The 22,760-nt window shown below is 55.0% G+C and overlaps 6 protein-coding genes and 1 non-coding gene across 7 annotated transcripts; 5 read left to right on the top strand and 2 right to left on the bottom strand.

Moving 5' to 3' along the window:
* Positions 1–484: 484 nt before the first annotated feature.
* J3D65DRAFT_127541 (uncharacterized protein) lies at positions 485–3,926 on the top strand. Its single transcript, XM_066793861.1, has 2 exons — positions 485–1,701; positions 1,932–3,926. Exons 1-2 carry the CDS (start codon positions 754–756, stop codon positions 3,693–3,695), a joined length of 2,712 nt encoding a protein of 903 aa, XP_066651574.1. The 5' UTR covers positions 485–753; the 3' UTR covers positions 3,696–3,926.
* A 1,519-nt stretch (positions 3,927–5,445) lies between these two features.
* J3D65DRAFT_559486 (uncharacterized protein) lies at positions 5,446–5,968 on the top strand (the record flags this gene model as incomplete). Its single annotated transcript, XM_066797410.1, has 2 exons — positions 5,446–5,560; positions 5,658–5,968. 2 exons carry the CDS (start codon positions 5,446–5,448, stop codon positions 5,966–5,968), a joined length of 426 nt encoding a protein of 141 aa, XP_066651575.1.
* Positions 5,969–6,590: 622 nt separating this feature from the next.
* Positions 6,591–7,715, top strand: J3D65DRAFT_127688 (uncharacterized protein). The gene has a single exon (XM_066793863.1). It carries the CDS (start codon positions 6,699–6,701, stop codon positions 7,521–7,523), a length of 825 nt encoding a protein of 274 aa, XP_066651576.1. The 5' UTR covers positions 6,591–6,698; the 3' UTR covers positions 7,524–7,715.
* A 4,314-nt stretch (positions 7,716–12,029) lies between these two features.
* J3D65DRAFT_606819 (uncharacterized protein) lies at positions 12,030–12,365 on the top strand (the record flags this gene model as incomplete). The annotated part of the gene is made up of 1 exon (XM_066798461.1): positions 12,030–12,365. One exon carries the CDS (start codon positions 12,030–12,032, stop codon positions 12,363–12,365), a length of 336 nt encoding a protein of 111 aa, XP_066651577.1.
* A 5,523-nt stretch (positions 12,366–17,888) lies between these two features.
* Positions 17,889–17,988, top strand: J3D65DRAFT_t138. Its single transcript has one exon. It is a non-coding gene; the product is annotated as a tRNA-Glu (tRNA).
* Positions 17,989–18,358: 370 nt separating this feature from the next.
* Positions 18,359–21,053, bottom strand: J3D65DRAFT_638705 (proline-specific permease). The gene is made up of 5 exons (XM_066801640.1): positions 20,412–21,053; positions 20,068–20,270; positions 19,049–20,019; positions 18,859–18,970; positions 18,359–18,792 (listed from the first exon to the last, which is right to left on the bottom strand). Exons 1-5 carry the CDS (start codon positions 20,619–20,621, stop codon positions 18,615–18,617), a joined length of 1,674 nt encoding a protein of 557 aa, XP_066651578.1. The 5' UTR covers positions 20,622–21,053; the 3' UTR covers positions 18,359–18,614.
* J3D65DRAFT_638707 (NMT1/THI5 like-domain-containing protein) lies at positions 21,054–22,757 on the bottom strand. The gene is made up of 4 exons (XM_066801641.1): positions 22,675–22,757; positions 22,397–22,460; positions 22,245–22,347; positions 21,054–22,199 (listed from the first exon to the last, which is right to left on the bottom strand). The coding sequence occupies exons 2-4, from the start codon at positions 22,429–22,431 to the stop codon at positions 21,294–21,296; spliced, it is 1,044 nt and encodes a 347-aa protein (XP_066651579.1). The 5' UTR covers positions 22,432–22,460; positions 22,675–22,757; the 3' UTR covers positions 21,054–21,293.
* Between the last annotated feature and the right edge of the window lie 3 nt (positions 22,758–22,760).

The raw sequence follows: 22,760 nt of genomic DNA on the forward strand, positions 1-22,760 counted from the left end.
CAAAGGCAATGGGGGTGGAGGAATGAGAGGCTTGACAGTTGACGGAAAAAAGGGAGAGTCTAATGCCCTTTTCGAACATCAACCGCGTTTTGCGGCCAACTTTAACAACGGTACGACGGTTAAGCGCGCCCAGCCAGCAGGAAGAACTGCCATTGCGACGGGCCAAGAAGAAACTCGAGTAGACAGGTGTGTACCGTCTTTGGCATAGGTACATGAATAGAAAACAGACAAGCAGTCAAGACGCATAGCCCGCGGGTACCTGAGACTTGAATCCTTTGGTTGAGGAGGAGACGACTAGAGCAGATGGCCAGACAGCCAGGAGGAAGCCACCCAGACCCAGACCTAGACGCAGAGAATAAACCACAGCTCGACCGCACCGCACCACACCGCACCTTGGTCTGACTTGTCTCGCCTTCATTCTTCTTCCTCTTCTTCACCTCTTGGTGAGCCCCAGGTCGTCCATCCATCCTAGCGCTCCCGTCACCTGCGACGGCCTCTGCTGCACGGCATTGCTTTAGCCTTGGTCGCTGCGCTGCAACCCGTTCCTGACGCCCGCCGCGAGAGCAGACGGCGCCCACTCGATGGCTTCTGCGTCTGCTTCCTCTTCTGCCTCTTGATTGCCCTGGTGTTTGCATTCCACTCTTCGTTTTCGGCCTGGCCCTGCTGTTCTTGACACCAGACCAGACCAGACCAGACCTGACCTGACCTGGACCCGGCGTGCACCCCTCGCCAACGCACTGAGCGACAAGGATAATGGACGACGCTCACGCCAAACCAGAACGACCGCAGCCGCCCGCACGCAGCAGCTCCCTGCGCCGTCTTCTCCGTGCTACTTCGTCGTCGTCCAGATCTTCACCAAGCCCTTCTCCAGCGTCTCCACGATCCAGCTTGTCTTCTCCACAGCCTCGCCTTGACCCGCGCACTCCGCCATCCGGCTTCGCTTCGCTCCAAGACCTGCCCCGGCGCCTCCTCAACCAGGGGAACAGTGCGTCTCGGCACCGCTTCTCTCAGGAACACCGCCAACCAACACCGAGCACCCTCCGCAACAGCTCCCCTCTAACCCAATCCTCGACTCCCTCGTCGACGCGCCCGTCTCGTCTGACCGTGCCACCATCTTCGTCCTCGCGAAACTCGCCCGCAGACGCCACTCCACCCTCTAGGCGCTCCCTCTTGTCCCCCGGCCCACGCCGCCCACACACTTCGCTCGGCGCAAATGGCATAGCGACCTCGAATGGACCGCCCGCCGCTCTCTTGACACGAAGAAAATCAAACAACGTCCTGCGAGTCTCTCACCCGTCTCCACGCGTGCCCTCTGCCTCTGCCGTCATCTCTCCCGACACGCCCACCTTCACCTCGTCCTACCAAAATTACAAACTCGCGCGCAAGGCCAGCCAAGCCGCGCTCGCGCAACAGCCAGACAAACCTACACCTCTGAGCGGTAGGGTCAAGAGTCTTCCCGTCTCTCGCGCGACGAGCCCGCTGCCACACGTAAACCGAAGGAGAAGCATCTCGGGGCTCATGGACTCGGACAACCAGTCCGACTACGACTTTGCATGCTCTCACAATGGGCAGCCCGAGCAGAGCAAAGCTGGCTCGGGTGCTGAAAAGCCATCAAATTCGGAGGACTTGTTTTTGAACATTGCCCAGGACAGCCCACAACAAGACGGAGACGACGATACGGTGAAGCTTGAGCGCAGAAAGGTAAGTCAATGCGCAGTTTCCACTTTAATCCCCGGCAAGCCCCGACTACTTTCACCCTGGTCAGAGTCAAGCCCGCCATGGTCTGCATTGATACACAGCCCCTTTAGCTCGCCTTTTCCTTGGTCGCCTGCCCTGATTCGTCTGCGTGAGCGATCTTGGCCAAGGGAGCCATATCTACTGTCGAATCCCCCGAGCGTTTCACAGTCTCCGCTTGCTAACGGCTACACCAGTCGAGAATCGCCCGCTTGACCCGTCAGTCGCTGTCTGTAAACTCATTGGATCGATCCGCAACCGAAAGCGACGCCAACACGCCGACGCTCGAAACGCGAATGCAGTCGCATTACAGGCGGGTATCTCAGCTGCCATCGCCCTCTTATAGGGCGCCGCTGTCAGCCCGGGAGCCTCCATCGGGTGTTACGGCATCATTTCCGGCCGACAACTCCAGAGTCCGTTCCTTTGGACTATCAGGACGATCAAGGGAGGAAGAAGCCTTGCAGGGCAGAAGATCATCCATCGGGGACGGCATAAGGTCGGGATCGACTGCAAGCAACAACAAGTACCGCTACTCGAGCATTGGCTACACCCAGCGCCAAACCCAGCCGTCGGCCTCTTTGGAAAGCTCGCCGGAAATCACGTCCAGACAAGAACGCCCGGAGAAACAAGCCACAAACGACGGCTCCGATTCACTCGAGTCGACCACTGCAGTATCGACCATTTGGGACGAATTGGACGACCTCAAGTCTCGAATCAAGAAGATGGAGCTTACCGGAAGAATTCCCCCAAGCTCCGGTGCCGCAATGATGAACGGAGTCGAGTCGGTCAGCCGACCCCGAACGGCCACCACCCAGGCGACATCTGTCATTTTGTCTCCAAAGCAAGCAAAAAGGTCGGTTGCTGGTGCATCGCCGCCAGAAACAACGGTATCTGGCGCAGTTGCAGGGGCTGCTGCGGCCAGCCACCCATTGCTGCACTCTGCATTGGCCAAATGCAAGGATCAAATCGGACCTGCGCTCTACAGAGTTTTGGAAAATACCGCGACTGAGGCTTTGGAGCTCGCGGCCATGACGGGAAATGCTGGCCAGAGCTCTGCCGTCTCTGTCGCCAGCGGTGTACAATCATCCGATCGCCAGCTCAGACGAAAGGCCGACAACATGTGCCGGAATCTCACAGATCTTTGCATTGCGATTTGCGACAGCACGCAGAGTGTAAAGAGTCCGCCATTGAAGTCTCCAGCAATGGTTGTGTCCTCGAGAAGACGGAGCCTTCACATCAATGGAGACCGTGACGAAAAGGAATACCATCAACCAATTTCAAGAGCTGGGAGCGCAGAACCTGATGGAGAGATGGCCAGAAACAGCCCGAGCCGCGCATTGCATCGCATTGAAGCGCGTCGGGCCAGTACGCTGCTCGGCAATCAGACTGGGAGCGCTGGAAACAGCCCACGCGAAGGCACAGACCGGGACCGCACAACGCCAACTCAACAATCGGGAAAATACCAGCCACGCTCTGGCTCCAGCCTACTTCGTCCTCGCCGAGCTACCGTCACCAATGACGATGCGCCGAATCAGGAGGAAGAGACTTCCAACCTCCGCGTTCCCTCGCGCGCCTCGACAGACTTTGTCCAACGAAACACCAACAATCGCAATCGCTTGTCTCGAGAGTACACTTCCAATGTCCCTTTGCCAGACGGCGCTTCCTCGGTTGCGCAGCTGCATACGAGTACTTCTCTTAGGAGATCGGGGACAGTTGCAACAGAGCAGCCAAGCGTGCAGCAACCGTCCAGCTCCGGCCTCTTGTTTCGTGACCGCGGTGAACGCAAATACACGCCGCCATCAAACGAAGCTCCTCGCTACACGGACGGGTATGGCAGCGACGAGCGCCGACAAAGACTAGGCCTCTACTCCAGCTCGACCCCCCGAACTCCTACAGCTTCAAGCCTGCCTTTTGGAGGGCGCTCGCTGAGCCTATCCCGACGCCTCCGTCAGGACACTTGAAGTCCTCTCTCCTAGGCCAACACCTCGTCCGGCCAGACACCTAATTTCCTTGTCTCTCCGATACCCACCTGATACCAACCACCTTTCATACCCCCTCCCACTTGGACGCATGTTCTTCAACATTTCCGTTTGTCTCTTGGCGTTCCTCGAGCATTGTACGGCGCTCCTAGGCCTGGCTCTTTTACGCCTCCCACGAACGGCGCTCTCGTGTTCTGGCGTTTTTTTTCGATTCGATGAACAACACCTCAAACGCATCTCAGATGCTCATCCCGCTGCACCAGCCATCCACCAACTCTTCGCAACCCCCGGGTCATCCCGCGTCTGCCATACGGCATTTCCTTTACCTGTACCACCACATGACATCCAGTCATTTCTAAGCTATGACGTTCTCTATTTTCCTTGGTCTCTTTTTGGTTGTAGATATAAAAGCAGCCCATCGGCAATGTCTCTTTTTCATTGGATTAGAAGTCAAGTAGCGGAGTTGAGTGAGAGAAGAGCCGGGGACCTGCGAAGTCTTTTTTGGGGATCTTGGCGCAGTCGGACCAGTCTTTCCACGCGGTCGGTAAACGTTTTTGACGAAGTCCATGGACCATGTCGCTATGTTTGCTGGGTGGAACACTGGAGGAGCCTCCCTTTTTTGGAAAGCAAAATGGCCTGATGCATTCACAATGCACTTTTTGGGAAGTGTTCTCACGAAAGCACGCGAGATGTCGGGATGAGATGTACGTGTTGTGTTGTTTTAGTGTTGGCCTAGTCTTTGTGCGGTTTTTTTTTTCGGGAGTTAGCAGCAGCAGCCAAGGAAATGTCACGGTTTCGTCCATGACGTTTTGGTCCCTTTTGCTTTTTTCGGTTGGATGACTCGTCACAATAGCGATCTTTCCACAATTCGATCCACGCAGACTGGCCTTATCGTTGAGATATTTAGTTGGCGGTTTGTCGTCGACGGCGGTTGGGTTGCAGGCCGTCTCGATTGGCTTGAGACAGCGGCCGGCCACGTGACTGACGTCAAGCCCACCTCACCCACCACACCATGCGGCGCATCATCTGCCATGTGCCTCGTCCAGCGGTCGCCCGCCAGGATTCTCGTCGTCGCTCACACCGCGCGTGCGCTTATTACGTGACTAGGCCCTGGCGGATCACTCACTCACTCACATCTCTCCTGTCCCCCTCCTAATCTAGGTAGCCTTCACCATCGTCTTTTCGCACCGTCCGCCGGCGCGATCCCTCTCGCACCCACCGTTGTCGCGCCCACCCATACTCAGACAGCGCATCACGCGTCTCTACCCAGGCACGCCCGCGTGTTTGTGTTCCTTCCCGCGCGAGCAGTAGCCGTTGGTTGCGTGCGAGCAAGAGGTGAGTCAGTTGGCGTCTTCTCTTTTCTGGCGGTGCTGGTGTCAGGCAGATAGCAGCCGTCAGTCAAATGTCCTATCTGCACCCCTTCCCCGCGGTCCTCCTCGTCTCCTACCCTCCGCTCTACCCTGGCAATAGCAGTTTTGCGGATCGCAGCGTTCTTTGCTCTTCAGATACCGAAATACGACAGCACGGCTTCACTTCTCTCGCCTCGAGCATCGCACACGCACAACACGCAGAACGAGAAGAAGACGAAAAGCAAGAAACCATGTCACTGACGCTCCCGCCGCGGGTTCCTCTGCCAGACTCCTCCTCCCCATCAGACTCAGAAACACCACCGCCGCAGCAGCCGACCTACCAAACCGCCATCCAGCAATTCAAGCAGCTCGTCACCGCCGCCATGGAGTGGAGCAAGCGCAAATATAACGAGCAGTACGAGCGCTGGGTGCCGTGGCTCGAGGACTGGTACCTGAAGCTGTTTACGCGGGACAACAAGGCGAGCTACGCGGCGAAAGGTGCGCTTGTCCATCCCCATCCCCATCTCTATCCCCACTCCACTCCACTCTATCCTCCTTCGACCATGTCGAAAACTGACGAAATGCGCATCATCAGACCACCTCTCACAAACCAAAGTGTCCGGCAACGACGACGTCGACGCGCTGCAAGACGCCGCAAACACTGCGGCTGCGGACCAGCTGGGCCAGGACGGCGTCGCGCGCCCTGTCGGCGACGTCGTGTCTAAGGAGGCGCTGAATCGCGCGGAGCGGCAGGGCAGGGATGAGGATGGTGGGTATGTGCCGAGTCAGGGCGCTACTACGGGTGAGCAGTTGAGTGGTGGTGCAGTTCCTGGGGTGGAGATTTTGGCGGCGGAGAAGGGAAAGGGTAAGGGGAAGGGGAAGGGGTGGTTTGGTGGGAAGAAGTAGGGGGGTTGGTGGGTGTGGTGAAGGGGAAATGGGAGTAGGTGGGAGTGGGAAGAGTGGTGCTGAGATATCCGTGTTTGCTTGGTTTTGCTTCTTGGTTGGTTTCGTCTTGCCGTGCTTTCGCAGATGTACGTCCTATTGAAGACTTGTTCGATGAATGAATGTAATGATCTGATGCTTGACTTCGTTGACTATCTTGATGTGTTCAAGTTGAGGTTGACCTCCTGCGCCATCTCAAGCTTCGCCATCGCTCAGTCACTCCATCAGTCTATCTACCCCCTAGCATTCCGAACCCCAACAGGAGCTCTCACAACACCATAACCACACACAAGTGAGCGCAACTCACATGCCCCTGAACGAAAACACCAACACCGCTGCTGCCTTCAAGCAAACCACACATGTCATCACGCGCTCGCCTGCGCTGCTGCCACATAGAGCCCCTGCCCCCTGACGCTCACATGCGAACGCGATACCCCTGAGCAAATCAGGAGGCTCTATTCACAGCTTCACATGCGTGATCTGGTCCAGTGACTGGCGCAATGACCGGGCGGTCCGTGAACTTGCTGTTATATACTTTGGCCTTCTGCCTGCTGCTTCTTCTACTCTTCTTCTCTCTCCACTCATCCTCATCTTCATCTTCAGCGGATCTACTGCTCTCGTCTTGATTGATATATCATTTTATTGCTACCAGGTGGACGACTCAGCTGCAAGGAAGCGGAAGCGAGTGCTCAAGATGGATTCCAACACCTCTTATTCAAAGTCGAACTCGATATCTACATTCTCCTCCGACCATCCACCTACGGTAAACTGCGAGCAGCCTACACAGCAAACAAACAACGACAACAACACCAAAGCCTCTACCAGCGACACCGAAACAGTCAACATCTCCACCAGCACAACCGAAAACCCCAGCATCTCCAACATCCCAAACGCCACCACCGAACATACCACCGTCAACAAAACCAAAACCAAACCAACCAACTCTCTAAACAGCCACTTTACCCTCGCAACCGAATTCCTCGCCGTGCTGTCCGACTACACAGAAATCCTATCCCGCATCGAGCACGAAAACGCCGCCCTGCTCGCCGCTTACCGCCTCATCGCCACCAGCCGCGCCCGCATGACGCGCGCCTTCAACGACGTGGCGAAAGCGCGACAGCGCATGGCGCGCTTGTTTGAGCGCGCGCGGGAGCAGCAGATACAACAGACGCAGGCGAGCGAGGCCTGTGCTGGCTCTGACGACGCGGACACGATGAAAGCGCTGCAGCTGGATGCCAGGCGCTGGGATATTATGCGGGGCTACGAGCGGCTGTATCGCGAGCGCAAGCGGGTCGAGCGCGAGATGCTGTCGGTGGAGAAGGACAAGGAGAGAAGGGTTGATGCGGAATGGGTGCTGGCTATGTTTTCGAGGGTGGCGGAGAAGGGCCTGTTTGAGGCGCCCGTTGTGGTTGAGAGAAGGGAGGGGCGTGGTGGTGAGGGTGAGGGCGATTTGGACGATGAGGATGGTGGCGAAGAAGAAGAAGAGGAGTCGGCGGATGAGCAGCAGGAGTTGGTTTGAGGTCTGCTTTGAGAGAGTCAGTGAAAGTGTGTGTGGGAGGAAGTGAATGGCGGATAAGATTGACAAATGGACGGGCGTGGTGGACTCACGGTGTTCAAAGGCGGACGGGACAGTGTGCATTTTTGGGAGTATCCAGCTCAATCGAGTCGGCGGACTGATTTCCATTCCATCTTCCTCTACTTTTCTACATAGGACTGATATTCACGGCGAACAACCCAGGCAAAGAAAACAAACAATCACCTCACTACTCGCCCGTCACAACGCCCAACGAGCTCAATCAACAGACCTCCCACACTTCTCCAAACAAGCACCAAACCAAACCCAAACAAAGGAACTCCTTCACCGCCTTCCACCCAAACAAAACCAAGATCAAGGCCTGCTCAATGGCCCTCCTCGCCCCCATCGAATCCGCAAACTTCATCTCCGCCATCCCCAACCCGCTCCACCGCATGTCTTTCATGCTGCACCACGGCACCGGCCTCCTGTGCCACCTTATTGCGCGTCTCGATGCGCGTAGCGCTGAACTCAACTTTGAGCATCTGCTTGAAGACTCGGACGTCATCTTGGTCACCACCGCTGTCGACGCCGACGCGCCCACAACCTCATCCTCTCCCGCCGCCGCTGCTGCTGTTGACGACAACCAAAACACACACACAGCAAACACCGGCATCGTAAAAGCTGCCCCGTCATTCAACGACACCTGCGCCCGCGATCTGCGCGCCGCGCACGACGTCATGCGACAGGCGCTGTGGACGCTGGAGGAGCTCGAGACGCCGGACGCCACTACTATTGCTGCTGCTGAATTCGACGTCGCTGCGCTCGATGAGGCTAAGGCGGGCGTTGAGGAAATGGCGAAGTTGCTGTTTTGGGCTGAGGATATAGTGGGTTTGATTGAGGTCAAGTGTCAGGGATTGCGCGAGCAGGTTTTCAATACTGTTGAGGGATAATGGTGGGGTTGGAGGGTGCATAGAAGCTGAAGGGGGGATTCATGGGAGGCAATAGAAGGTGAAAGGTCTGGGGGGTCGTTGGAATGCGTGGTGTGGGCGTGTGTTGGAAAGATGGCTGCATGTCGACGTGGAGTACGGAGGTGGTGTTTCGGGCCGGATGTGTCAGGGAAAATGTGTCTGTGGTCGGAAAGTAGCACGAAGGTGTCTTTTGTGTCAACAGGAAAACTTTGGTGTTGAGAATCTTGATTGTTCGAGTCGTTTGCCGTCTATCATGAGAAGTGAAGACACTGCCAACAGACTAGCCCGTACAGAGGCCGGTAGATGGCTTCATGATTCCGCCTTGTCAATAGAAACGTCATTCGTTCCATCAAAGTGATCGCAACAAATTTGAATGCTTGTCGAACATTTTTCTCGGGAAAGAAACGCGTCTTTGGCCGTGATGGTTGGTCGGGAGGCAATTCAGGGGTAATCGCTCCGTTCTAGAAAACTGAAGTCTTGCCGCCACTGAGTGGCCAAGGCTGTCCAACAAGCTTGCAAGGTCACTTTTCGACTGAATTTGTGAGTTGTGGTTGTGTTTGGCGAGCGAGCACAGGTAGACTCAGGCGGCGGAGCGAAGTGAATGCAGGCATCGGCGTATAAATACCGCCCGCAGGCCGCGACTCCAGAATTTCGCACCACCCAACACCTCCCACGACTAAAAGTCCTCGAAACCTTTCGAAAACCTTTATCCAAGAAAGCCTACCCCAAAGGTATATCTACCTGTCCCCTCTATCGCTGCACTTGTACAGCACAGCTTCTGACGCCGCTGGAACTTAGAAACACATCTCCATCACCATGAACTCCAACAACGACGAGGTCGCAGAATCGTACGCTAAGATCGAGGCGCTTGAAGAAAAGATCACCAAGCTCCAGCGCGCCGTCTGCGCCGAGATTGCCATGTTGAGCGCCAAGCGCGCCCACTTTCAGCGTCTCAACCAAGACCTCGACGAGCTTGCGGAGCAGTCGCTCGGCATGCTACAAGACGAAGCTCTCTTGGTCAGCATGATGAAGGAGAAGGAGGATGGCCAGTCGAACCGCTCCAAGCTCGACGGGTTCACCGAGAAGGCGGAAGACATGGTCGTCGACGTCTCGGAGGAGATGGAAACGGCCTCTTACAACAATCACGGAGAGGAGCAGTGAGAAGACATGGGCACGGGGTGGAGCATCTGGAGGGCTGTGGGATAGGCTGCTTCGAGCTGCGATGGAAGCCTGGTGGAACAACGGCAGAAGGCTCCTTCAGTTCCAACACTTTCGAGACACATTCTTCACTGACCCCCATTGCTTTGTAAATTGTTCTCTCTTCTAGTACTGCATGGTAGGACATATCAACAATGATGCAAAGCCAGCCCAACAAAATTTCGGTCGAAGAGCTGTCGGCGTCCTGTACGAAAGTCGCATCACCCGAAGAGAAGCTGTCGGAGACTCGGGAGAGCATCAAGGTCAAGCTCAATGAGCTCGAAGCTCTCCGCGCTTACTACCTGCGCCGCTCCAAGGACATTGAGCATTCCGCTCAGCAGTCCATCGAGCCTCTGCGTGACGAGTCGAATATTGCGGACATGATCAAGTATTTTGGCAGTTCTGGAGCGTAGTCGGAGTTCGAGGCATTCGCCGAGCGCACTGCTGGTGCCCCATTCAAGATTCTTTGCGCTCCGTTCGCGTTGTTTTTTAACACTTCCCATTTTCGGCTTTTTTCACAACGAGTTCACAAAGTTGCAATTGTTGTGGTTGTGAATGGGAAAGCGGCGCGACGCCAGACTGAAGTGAATCTGGTTGTGTATAAATCGCCCGCCACGCTGCAACTTGAACTTTTCATCCACAACCCACCCACGATCTAACATCACGACCGTCCTCCAATCTGCTGCCGCACCGCCTTCTATCACTCTCTTAACCTTCCCTCAATATACATACCAGCAAGTCTGCATCTTGATTCATGATCCTGCCAAATTCTGACAAAAGAAAACTCCAGAACATCTCCGCATCCACAATGGCCGTTTTCAAGAACGTTCTCGACGCCCAGGACAGACTCGCCAGCATAAAAGAGAGCGCATCTAAGCTGCTTCAGTTTTTCGATGCCAGGATGCTCGAGGTTGTCACCGTCAGGACTCCCGATCTTCGGGCTGAGGAGTGGCGCCTTCGCGCTCATGAGCGCGGACTGAAGGATGTCATCAACGAGACCACTACTTTGCTCCACGACGAGGCTCAAGTTTCGCGCATGTTGGTCGAGTCTCACGAGGGTGACCTGGTCTGCAAGCTCCTGGCCTTCGAGGATTATGCCGAGAACGAAATCGAGGCTGCCACCAACGAGATTTGCAACGGTGCCAACTGAAAAGGTACGTGGTCTGGAAAGCCAAATCTTGACCCAAAACTGATAAAAAAGGCCTTCTACTGAAATACAATCTCGAACCACTGGCAGAGAATACGTTTTGGTGGATCACTGATGGAAATGGCTACAAGGTCTGGGTCAGGGTAGACACGGCGGTTATGCCTCAAATTCATTGCCTTCAATTTTGTATGATAATTCAAATGTGATCCAATGTCATGTGGACAACGAAAATACTGCCTCTGGGCGCCTCTTTGATTGTCAATATCTTGCATTACATCTGAAGCGTGATTTCCTCTTGACATTTTCTCTGTCCAAAAATATTGACCTCAGGATCAACCGATGCTTTGCGATGGGCTTGCATTAGAACATTAAAGTACGGCAAGGGGTCGGAAGCATCTTCAAAGGGGGAGACACAAAAAATGGGCATTGGGGACTTTCAAGAGAATTCAGTATCAGCAACCAGGTTGAGTGTCAAAATTTGAGCTCTGAAGATACCAATTTAACACATTTCCGTGTTAATGCGCCGACAAAACCGAGACACCATCGCCGTATCCACTCGGGGCCGCGATCTTGAATGCTTCTCGCTCTTCGAGCTCGAAATGAGTGCCGCAAAGCCATCCGGATGAGACGAATCTCTTTCTTCTTTTGAGGACGTGTGAGAGACGGCGAAGCACAACCACGCCCTTTGGGCTTGGAGCCGCCGCGAATATTTGACTCGCAGCTTTTTAACACTTTGGGGTTTCCGCTGGTTTACCGGACCGGTTCATGCCATCGCCATCGCTTACGGTGCAAACCACAGGAGCAGGCGCAGGCGCAAACGGACTGTCACGAATCGAGCGTGGGTGTATAAATATTGGCGGCCCCTTCCCAACGTCAACTTTTCAACCACCACCTCCACTCACTCACCCTCTATCTTCGACTCTGAGACAACGAACATCGAGGTAAGCTTACAAGATACCCATCTTCTTTGAATTCATTTCTTTGGTGCCTAACACATCGTTGGCCAGATTCTTGACAGACTCCCACGCGCTCAAACTTCAAACGCACCTCCGCACAATCGCCGTCCGACATATCTCGGGCCATTCCCAGTCAACCAAACACTTCAAGCACAATACATAAGGTACTCCTTCATTGACATGGGAATGTGTGTCTTGTGCTTTGAAAGCTCCAGTACTGACTTCAAAATCTCTCCAGACAATGTCCGCAAACGCTTCCGCCAACCCGAACCCCAGCATGGACTCCGCCTTGGCCAAGATCGCCAAGCTGGAGCTGCAGATCTCGGAGTTGCAGTCGTCTCTCAACTCGCGTATCAATACTCTGGATGCGGAGCTCAAGCGTCTTCGTCTTCTTGATGCAGGCCTGGAGAAGCTGGGCAGCCAGGCTGACGCCATGCTCTGCAACGAAGCTTTGGTGGCCGATATGATGGCCAGCATCACCGGCGGAGGTACCAGGCTTGAAGCCTTCACCAAAGAGGCTGAGGAGATGGTGGAGGACCTCACGAAGAAGCTTGGGGACAGCAGAGGCTCTGAGTAGCCTGTCTGCGGGGCTCAGGATGCGGGGGAGTATGGAGCTTCGTGGGAAATACGGCTTGATGATTCCACTGCAATGGAATAGCTTTTACTAGTTCATGATCAAGAAGATACTTGCAATTTCCTTCAACAACAACGGACCCGTGTGACTCTACCATTTTCAAGCCCGTTCGATTGAATTGAGCCTCATACTTCAAAAGTCTGCCGTCTCCTTGCAATATTCTGCGCCTCGGTCATGCATTGTGCTGACACTGCATTCACAGACAAAATCCACAACCATAATGGCCAATCAGTCTACCTCCAAGCCAAGTAAGGCGGTAGCCGTCCTGGCCAAAACCGCCGACATGGAAGTCAAGACCGAGGAGGTCCAGAGATTCGTTGAGTGGGAAACTATCAGGCTTCCGTCCAACATCAAACACCTTCAGACCCGTGCAGAGGACTTTCAAAATCTCAGAAGCAGTTACTTCGGGGTGAGGAACTTGTTCAGAGTCTGATGAGGGAAATAGGGGCATTACGTAGCTTGACCAGATCATAAAAGGCGACGATGAATTGATCAGCATTGTCTCGCTCGAGCTGGACAACGAGCTCTACAATGGCTTCTTTGCGTAGAATAACCTTCCGGAAATATAAAAACGGGGATAGCAGTGAATGCGGGATTGGTCCTGGAAGGAGTTGACGCAGTGGAACAGAATAGTTCAGAATACGAGACCGCTTCCACCAGAAAGTAATGGCGGGGCAATTTTTCGTGCTTCAAGGCCGTAAGCCAGATATTAACACCACGGTGGTATTAACACCGCGGCAACGCACTGAAGAGCGGGCGGGCTGTGAGAAACCGCCGGCTCTCCCCTCTGACCTTGACTCTTCAACCTCCAACCCTCCGACCTACAACCGCCAACCTCCGCCCAAAAATCTTGAATTTTCTCAGAACAATGCCCTCTTATTCCAAGGTCTGATACCAGTTTCGCGTGATCTGAATGGATGCTGATAATGCTCTCAGAAAACCTGCATTGCCACGCCTTCTCAGAGCGACATGTTCATCATGGTCGACCAACTGAAGAGCGTAGACAAGCTCGCCTCTGAGCTGAAGCTGTTCAACCCCATGAAGGCGAGCGTTTCTGAGCTGCGTCGTCGCATCAAACACCTTCGGTTCATGACCGCGAAGATGAACGCCGTGAACGACGACTTCATGAGAAAAATGGACTATCGCGGCCCCTTGCGCATCAAGCCCAAGCTGTGAAGCTGGAATCTTGATCTACCAAGACGGCCTCTTCTTTGTAAGTATCCAGATCAATCTCGACAACGGCAGATACTGACCATAGAGATAGAAGTCAAGACAGCCACTGGCACCGTTGGAAAATCATGGGGGAGGATATATACGGCGTCACAATGGAATCAATTGGCAGAAGACATTGGCAGTGGGAATAGCAAACAAGGAATGAATCTAATTTGCCCCCAACACCGGACGCGTCGTGTCGAAGGCCCTTTTCATACCCATCTTGAAAATTCGATGCCCCGGGATATTGACGACGGGGGACAGCAGTACAGGCTGGATTGGTGGTGGATCGTGCCTTGGCTTGTTGAAAACGCCGCGAATCATCATCATCGTCTCCTGTTTGGGCGTGAGAAACTGAGTCGGGCGCAATTTTGAGTTTGACGGAACGCAGGCGGAACAAAGAAGTGGACTTCGGCAACCTGGTTGAAAGCAGGTGTGACGTTTTTCTGGCATGCTGCAGACATGTTGTCCGCGGCGCTTGCCATGGAAAGAAAAGTATGACCAGCGCTGGACAGAGAGGGAGATTGTATGCCCGTCTTTCAGCGTCGAATGAATCCGATCACATGTCGGCGGACTCACAAGCGTCATTTGGCATCTGCCAGTTCTAAATCACAAGATGTCCGTGCCTGGGTGATGAGTATAAAACCTCGTGTATCTGCGGAAGTCTGCAAGCTGTCCCGCAAGACTCCCAAGATGCTTCCGTACAAGACCCAAAACAAAAAGAATCTGACTTGGCTTCGGCTTCTGCTTTGCTTGATTTTCTCGCCTCCTTCCAATTTTCTGGTGCATCCTTCGGGTACGAGGCGCTGTTGAGCATTGTCATCCAGTGATGGAGCGCGTCTTGACGAGTTCATAGCGCTGCGATGAATCGCCATCGTGTGTCATTTTACGGCAAATAGAGAGAGATTGCCGCAAAGACTTGATTCGAGCGCAAAAGGCCGGGGCAAAGAAGATAGCTGTGTTTATGAGTATTTCCTCGACAAGAGGGAGTCGCTTGATGACTTTGTCTGTGCCTCTGTCAGTGCCTGACGCGGGATGTCTGTCATGGAATAGGGATGAGGAACTGGGCAGTAGATGAGGGTTTTTATACCTGTCTTTCAGCTGCCAGATTCGCAACGAGCTCGCAGGGCTCTGTCACGCGCGCCGATGATTGCGGCACCGCGCGGGTTTTCTCTTGAGGTATTAAAGCGAGCACCTGTCTGCGATTACAGCCAACCTTCAAGACTGTGAGGGGCGATGAGGAGGATTGGGGATCCATATCAAGGTTTCGCACTGGGGGCCGCAACTTCGAATTTCTGGATTCCTACTTGGAGTTGGTTCGAAAGGTCCTTTCGTAGTGGCTTTTTTTAAGTACTGGAGCCCTCGTGTCCATTGTAGCATGATGAAGCGCAACACCACCACCACTCTTCTCGTTTAACCTCGCAAAGACGAGGGCAAGACACACAAGATGAAGTAAAGAGCCTGCGAGAGAAACAAACAGAATAAAGTGGGTGCTTGACGCTGTTGGCGAATGCCACGAAGTGGATTTCGCACACCCCTTCTGTGACTTTTCTAAACAGAGGAGTCGCTGCGGAGGCAAAGATTTTGGAGCGGAAGTGGCGATGGTTTTATACGATGGCTCGAGGCATCTATTAGCCGACCAGTCACAATCGAAGTCACGAGAGCCGCGTAGGGTGTTCCATGTGTCTGCGTCGAAGACTCTGGGAACAACAAGTGTTGCGAGAAAGTGACGGATATCAACGCCACCGCTTGATGCTGTCACTCGATGATTTCAGCGTTGCTTGAGGCTTTGTTGCTGGGTCCGGCCGCAAGACGAAAGAGACAAAGCAAACTTGGCATAGCTTGGTCGACGAGTGACGCCAAAAAGTAAGAAACGAAAGGATGCTGCGACGATTTGTCTGTGATCAATGCTTGCTCTGTTGCAGGAACTGCGGACAGTAAAGAGTTGGGCTTTTATACCTGTCTCTCAGCTGCCTGCAAAACTGGCGGATCACGAGACGCGCTCCAGTAGTCTGCAGCTCGGAATTCCAAAATGATCACCGGTCCTCCGGTCGCAGGTATAAAAGGAGCGCAACTCCTGTCGCCAACTGCTCACTGCGCGCAAAATCCGTGAACACAAGGGAAGTAAACCATGATTGACGCGCTGCTCCTTGTTTGTTCTTTTCTTTTGAGAGCTTGTCGATTGAGAAACGCTTAGGATGTGACTTGAATCGGCGCAAAATCATTGCTTGGTGATGATGAAGAGGATTGTGATGGTGTAGTGGTGCTGCTCCATCATCATTGACAGCTTTTGTTCAGCTGGTAATCCGCGTGGAAAGATTAGCGACAGAACCCGCGACAAGCGGAACAAATAGTGCTTTAAGTCACTTACGTTGGCACGAAGCAGTGACAAATCTTCGGAGGTGTTGCTCATGGCCAGTGACTTCGCTGGAGCAGGAACCGCAGGCGAAGAAGAACTGGGCTTTATATCTCTTGCCTGTCAGCTGTCAGCCAGCTCGCCAAAAGTTACAAGCGAGCTCCGGATCTCGCGCGACTCGATGGCAGCGCTGCTGCTTCTCTCGCAGGTATAAAAGAAGCTCTTCCGCTTGTCCGCACCAGCTCGCTGTGGGCGATTCTCCCTGGAAACCACCAAACCAGCGCAAGTTTGTAAAGCCCACTGTCGTGAGGGACATGAAGACCACAATCATCCTGCACTTTCCGTTCTTTCTTTCTTCCGCGAGACTGGAGACGGAGCAATTCTCGAGACGCCGAAGCCGACAGTGACGCTGTTGCTGGATGACAGCCATGTTTCTTCTCGCTGCGCAATATCATGCCATTAAGCTGCGCGCCGTCATGGCGCATCTTGCTTCCCCTTGCAATGAAGGACGCAAAGGAGCCGAGAAGGCAGAAGCCGCAAGAAAAGCAGGCCCAGTCCACTTCTTCGTCAACTCCATGCGCAAGCCAGTTCGTTTGTCGTAATCAACGTCTTTTAAGGCTTCTGCGGCGATACCTGCGTTGAAGATAAAGATCAGTGAGACGCTCGAAGCAGGAGAGGTTTTATACTCACCTTTCAGCTGCCAGGCAGCCGGCAATCACAAGCCGTGCTCCGATCGCGGACTCCTAAACTGTGTTGCTTGTGCCTCAGCCGTGGCTATAAAAGGAACTCATCTGGGGCGGCTCTCTTGAAAGTGTGAGCGGGTCTTCCAGCTACTTTGCTGGAGTTGAACAAACCAAAAGAACTCAAACTGCTTCCTGTGGTTTCGCTGCATTTTACTGTTCGTTATTTGTTCTCCTCGGCGACAGCGACGTTGTCGATGGGGTAAGGGGCTGGGGAATCGGGAGGCGAGTCGGGCGCCGGTGGTGTCATTGAGTGTCGATGATGTCGCCGCTGTTGTAAAGCATCAAGGTGCGTTCCCGCTGTGCGGCATAATCGTCAGTCGCCGACGTTTGGTCTTCTCACCACTCGCCCTCAGGGGTGGCGAAGAGACGGCGGCAAATCTGCCGCAGGACGGGCAGACAAAAGTAACTGAAGAGGCATCATACATGTCCCAGGGGGCGAGTGATAGAATGGAAGACTGGTCTCCATGTGAACATCGTCGACGAGTGCTGCGCTGAAGGAAAAGCACCCCAGAGACAGAAGAGAGGGAGGAGTTTTATACCTTTCTTTCAGCTGCCAAACCACCGCAGAATCACGAGCCAAGCTCCAATCGCGCATTGGCGCATCGGTCAAGCGCGGCTTTCCTCTGCTGCTGATTCTTTCTCGGCGTGTATAAAAGCACGCCTTCTTGTCGCTCTTCCAGGCTCAGCGGCAACACTGTCGGCGTGCGCAAACAGGATCAACATCGCTCCTCGGGCCCACTGTGTTTCTTGCCCTCGCTTCATCTCTCTCTCAGTCTCGACTTTTGTCCTGGCGCTGGCGGTTGGATGCGGCAGCGCTGTATCTAGAGTGTGGAGTGAATTGATCTGGGGAGATGCCCCCGATCATTACTCCTCAAGAACGCTACGAGGCGCCATTCTTAAACAAAGTAGCCAGATGTCTCCTTAATGTGCTGAACAGTCTGCAGAAATGGTCCTTGGAAGCGGCGACGCATCGAAATCAATCTGGCCAATTCATCAATCAGTCCTGCGCAAAAGCGCCTCCACACTTATTTAGTAAAGCGCGCAACGGATCAAGCAATCAAGTCAGCTCTTCCCCATGCAGCTCCTCTCACTTCTCTCTCTCCTCACCTCAGGCTCTATTCATAAGTTTCCTTCCCCATTCCTTCTTCAACAACATCCGTTATGGTCTAGTGGCTAGGATTTGTCGCTCTCAGCATCTGCTTCTCAAGCACTGCAAAGCGCCGACAAGGCCGGGGTTCAATTCCCCGTGACGGAATACTCTTTTGCCTTTGCGTAGGAGTGTTGTGGGGCGCGTGGTGTTGAGGTGAATCCGTCGGTTGGCAAATTTTTGGTGGGTGGATAGGGCCGACGATGCGGGCCGATGAGCGCCCGGTGGACGCACGGGCGGTTAGGCACGATCAAGCGAGGACTGCGATGGGGAAATTGGAGCTGGTGGAGACCTAGAGGGTGCGGATTTCTTCTTGTTTTTGTTGTTGTTGGTGGTGGTGGTGGTGGTGGTGGTGGATGATGCGTGTTTGGACCGCGCGGCGCGACACCACGGCGACGCGCCCAAGGGCAGTCTCTTCACTCCGCTGCCGCAGTAGGTGTCGAAAGAAATATACCTCCTGGTAGTATGTATGCATCTAGGGAGCATTAATTGACTTCTACGCTTATGCTTTGGAAGCATTCATTTACTACTGCATTACCTGCGCTTAAGGAGCATCCACGCCTGCTATAGTTGCGCTTAGGAAGTAATAGTTTACTGTCGCAGCCAAAGTTCAGGGGTTGCATTTCTTCTGACACCCACTGTACTGCGTTCTTCCTGCGCCAAGCGCCCCCCGCGACATGATGCAGTCCGAATTACAGACAACCGCAGAGAAAAAGAGAAGAAAAAAAGATATCTCAGTCCCACAGCACATTCACCCACTTCTCCCACTTCTTGCGCGGCGGCTCGGGCGCTTCGGGCGCACGCTCCACCGCTTCCAGCGCCTCGCGCAGCGGGATGTCGGAGAGCGCGACGATCTTGGTGCGCTTGAAGAACTTCCACGCAAGAAATGCGACCAGGACGAGGGGGATGTCGCTGTGGCGGGTGGGTCAGAATGCGCGTCGAGGTTGCGGGAATTGGAGAGAGGGGGACTCGACTTACAGGTACGACGACACGAAGCCGCTGGACGACCAGTTGCCGTTGGTGAAGACGGAGAAGCCGGCGGTGAAGAGGATGATGACGCAGAAGAAGAGGGCGACGGGGGTGGAGTAGACTGTTTTGCATCGTGTCAGTTAGGATCCGCTCTGGGATCGGCTCGATAGATAGGAATGAAGGTTGGGAACTGTCGTACTCGTCCAATTGTTGTGCCACGGCAGACGCTCCAGCGGCAGCATCTGCTTCTTCATGGCCATCATCAACCGCTGGTGGTTGACCAGAATGGTGATCCAGCTGATCAAGACGCCGGCCGCGACGAGGTCGACGAACCAGTAAAACACGGTGAGCGCGCCGCTCGACAGACTCATGAAGGAGAGGAACATAAAGGCCGTCTGGATTAGCACGCACACGTACGGGATGCCCCAGGAGGTGGTCCGCAGCAAGATGCGCGGCGCTTGGCCTTTGAGCGCCAGGCTGTAGAGCACGCGGGTTCCGGCGAGCAGCGCTTGGTTCGACGATGACCACGCCGACGTGATCAAGATGGCGTTGACAACCGAGGGGATGGCCTTGATGCCCGCCGCGCTCGCTGCAATGACAAAGGGGCTCTGGGCTGCGGTACCGGACTGGTCGTCGAGCCGCTTGTCGTCGCTCGCAACCAGCATGCCGACAATCAGCACAGCCAAGATGTAGAACAACGAGACGCGTGCAAAGACGCGTTTGCAGGCGTTGGGAATGGCTCTCCGCGGGTTGCGGGTCTCAGCCGCCGCCATGGCGACGCTCTCTACGCCGGCAAACGAGAAAACGGCATTCGTCATCACGGCCCAGTAGCCCAGGAACTGACCCCAGCGGCCCGTGGCGATGTACTCGACGAAGGGACCGGGCGTCTTCCAGTACCGGAAGCCGATGCGCGGGACGCCGGGAACGCCGCCCAGGTTGATGACGAGCCCCAGGATGATGAGGAAGATAATGAGTAGGATCTTGAGGATGGCGAAGAAGAACTCGACTTCGCCATAGATGCGGATCAAGCTGATGCCGACGATAAAAGTGACGACAATGGTCAGGACGATCCAGACAGACGCGTTGATATCGGTCCAATACTCAAACAGGACGCATATTGCTGAGATTTCCGAAGGGACTGACAGCCAATTGCCGTAGACAATGTTGTATCTAACTGGTCAACTTTGCTGTAGACATGCTCGTTGGACCGATCCTTACCCAATGGCAAAGCCCAGCGCCGGATCGACCAGGAATTCCGCATGGCGAACGAAGGAACCAGTGACGGGGAGAAGCGCCGTGACTTCTCCCAGCGCAAACTGCACGGCGCAAACAATCAAGCCGACAGTTGCGTAGCCAAGCAGAGCGCCGAGGGGACCACCCGTCTGGATCGAGCTTCCAAGACCCAGAAACAAGCCGGTACCCTGCAAGAATTAGAAAATGCTCAAAACTTCCAGGGCAGAACGTAAAATAGGTAGAGGTAAATTTGGTAGTTGGTGGACGTTTTCCATCCATCTTTCCTGCCCACCCCCATTTTTGTGCATAGTAGAGCAAAACAAACTTACAATCGCACCCGCCAGCGCAATCAAACTGATGTGCCTCTGATGCAGGCCCCTCGAAAGATCCCTCTCTTCATAGACAGTAACGAAATCGCCTCCATGGTCGTCCGTCACGACGCCATCCTCCGTGGCGCGCGGGGGTTGCTCGAGGTCGGGCGAGTCGTCCCGAGACACCTCCAGCCCGTACCCGTGTTTGTTGGCGGTGGTAGACGCCATGGCCGCTATCCCAAGAGACGAGGGCAGCGAGTGAAGAGCGGCGAAGAGCTCACAAGGCGATGCACGCTACGTGTGGTGTCTGCCTCATCGGTCCATGAGGTCGCGAGGGAAAAAGGGACTTCGTAATAATGCGGCGCGAAAGGACACCAGCAGCAGAAAAAATCGCGTGCTTGCCGGCCGACGTAAGCCAATCGAGGCCCGTCGCTCAAAGCAGACTGGCGAGGGTTGCGATAACAGGACGAGTCAGGCCATGTGCGTCGGGCGGCAAGGGTCGTGTGGCCTTGGACTTTCGGTGGGCTTGGGACATGAACGATGGGGACTGCTCAGCTCGTGGGAGCAGCAGCGATTGCAAGTGTCGTGATTCACCTCGGGCTTTGGTGCTGGTGGAGGAAGACGTTGGCGATGTTGGCAATGTCGGGTCGATGGCGCCAGAGCGGCAAATGAGGCGCCCGATAAGCGATGGATTCGGCCCACAGCCGACGCCAAAACAGGCGGGTCTACCCGAATCACCAGCTCCACCATTCACGCAAGGCTGAAACACAAACAGTCGATTTCGTTCTCGTTTCTACGCTGGAGCAGAGCCTGGAAAAACATCGAACAAACGAGCGTGGTCAAGAGACCTCCATCTGGCCTCGACAGCTCTGCCAGCAGTCACCCAACTCGTCATTGACCTCAACCCTGGACCGCCGTGCCCTTGACGGCCTCGCCCAGCCTGTGGAATCCGCCCTTGGCCGCCACGTCCTTCTGCAGCTGCGCCATCTTCTTCTGGTCGCCCATGGGGTCGGCCGACTCGCCCGCGAGCTGCCAGTCGAGGTACTTGTTGGTGTAGTTGGGCGCAAAGTCCGGGCTCAGCACGCCGAGCCGCTTGCCGTACCGCGTCACCTTCTCCCAGTCCCTCTTGACGTTCTTGAGGTCTTTGCTGAAGTAGGCAAAGCTGCGCTCGAAGATCTTGTGGTTCAGCTCCGTGCCCATGGCCGGCTTGAAGTCGACGTACTCGGCCCACGCCTGCTGCGGCTCGGCCAGCACGAAGTCGGTCGCCCGCTTGCAGGCCCGCATGAACGCCCGCACCTCGGCCGGGTGCGCGTTGACGAACGCGTCGTTGCCAATGTACAGGATGGAGCAGAAGCAGCAGCAGCCCAGCTCGGCCAGCTCGTCGATGCGCAGCATCTGCACGTCGTCGGCGGGCCGGCCCTGCGCCTCGAGCCAGCCCTCCAGCTCCACCATCTGCACGTTCTCGAGCCCGATGCCCGCGTCGATCGTGCCGTCGATGATGGCCTTGGTCACGTTCATCCCGCACCGCACCGCCGTGTAGTCCGTCGGCGACATGCCGTAGTGCGCCGTCAGCTCGTCGATCTGGATCTTGCCAAACTCGCCCACGTAGCCGATCCGCTTGCCCTTGAGCGTGCGGAAGTCGGTCGTGATGCCGCTCGACTTGAGGTACACGACGCCCGTGAAGGGCTCGTCGAGGAGCGAGCCCAGCGACTGCACGGGGAATCCGCGGGCCTTGGCCGCCAGCGTGTGGATCATGGCTTTGAAGCCCAAGTCGACCTTGCCCGTGCCGACGATTTCGGTCACGTCCTGAACCGTCAGCCTTTACGTCGACTTCATGTTGCGAATACCTACGCTAGGGTCGTTGGGCTCGAGGAGAGCAACTTTGATGCCTTCATCCTTGAAGTAGCCCTTGGCCTGCGCAAGGTACAGAGGTGCGTGGTACGGGGTCGCGTGCCTGCACACAGTCAGCTCAATCCACCCGATCAGCCAGCCAACCAGCCTACCAGTTGGTGAGGAAGGTGATCTTGTCAGTCGACATGACGGCGATGGATCAAGATGATGGAAACACTGCCTTGATCAATACACCAACTCTCGGAGGCGCAGGGGAGAAAAGAAGCATGTCCTTTCGCTGGCATTATCCAGTCTCAAGTTCAACCGGTATTTTCTCAGAACAACCCGGGCCTGCCGTGGCCAGCGCTCGCAGTCAAATTGATATTTGATGGAGCACTGGCTGCGGCAGCCCCAGGTCGAACACCCGGCATGCGTTCTTTGCAAGCGTTACCTTGATCGACGAATAATGACATTGCGAGAGGCGCCATTGCTCCTTGCAGCACAATCGTACCGGCAAGTAGACTCTGACTGGTGAAG

Source organism: Phyllosticta citribraziliensis (assembly GCF_038025025.1).
Source record: "Phyllosticta citribraziliensis strain CPC 17464 chromosome Unknown J3D65scaffold_12, whole genome shotgun sequence".
Classification (NCBI taxonomy): domain Eukaryota; kingdom Fungi; phylum Ascomycota; class Dothideomycetes; order Botryosphaeriales; family Phyllostictaceae; genus Phyllosticta; species Phyllosticta citribraziliensis.

What these genes read in the sequence shown, in the direction of transcription:
- J3D65DRAFT_127541 (XM_066793861.1), top strand. Translation starts at nt 754, where the DNA reads ATGGACGACGCTCACGCCAAACCAGAACGACCGCAGCCGCCCGCACGC. An exon ending in TGAAGCTTGAGCGCAGAAAG is followed by an intron (nt 1,702 to 1,931) that starts GTAAGTCAATGC and finishes CGGCTACACCAG; the next exon opens with TCGAGAATCGCCCGCTTGAC.
- J3D65DRAFT_127688 (XM_066793863.1), top strand. Translation starts at nt 6,699, where the DNA reads ATGGATTCCAACACCTCTTATTCAAAGTCGAACTCGATATCTACATTC.
- J3D65DRAFT_638705 (XM_066801640.1), bottom strand. Translation starts at nt 20,621, where the DNA reads ATGGCGTCTACCACCGCCAACAAACACGGGTACGGGCTGGAGGTGTCT. An exon ending in TTGCGCTGGCGGGTGCGATT is followed by an intron (nt 20,271 to 20,411) that starts GTAAGTTTGTTT and finishes TAATTCTTGCAG; the next exon opens with GGTACCGGCTTGTTTCTGGG. An exon ending in GGCTTCGTGTCGTCGTACCT is followed by an intron (nt 18,793 to 18,858) that starts GTAAGTCGAGTC and finishes CACCCGCCACAG; the next exon opens with CGACATCCCCCTCGTCCTGG.
- J3D65DRAFT_638707 (XM_066801641.1), bottom strand. Translation starts at nt 22,431, where the DNA reads ATGTCGACTGACAAGATCACCTTCCTCACCAACTG. An exon ending in ATCACCTTCCTCACCAACTG is followed by an intron (nt 22,348 to 22,396) that starts GTAGGCTGGTTG and finishes GACTGTGTGCAG; the next exon opens with GCACGCGACCCCGTACCACG. An exon ending in TCGAGCCCAACGACCCTAGC is followed by an intron (nt 22,200 to 22,244) that starts GTAGGTATTCGC and finishes CTGACGGTTCAG; the next exon opens with GACGTGACCGAAATCGTCGG.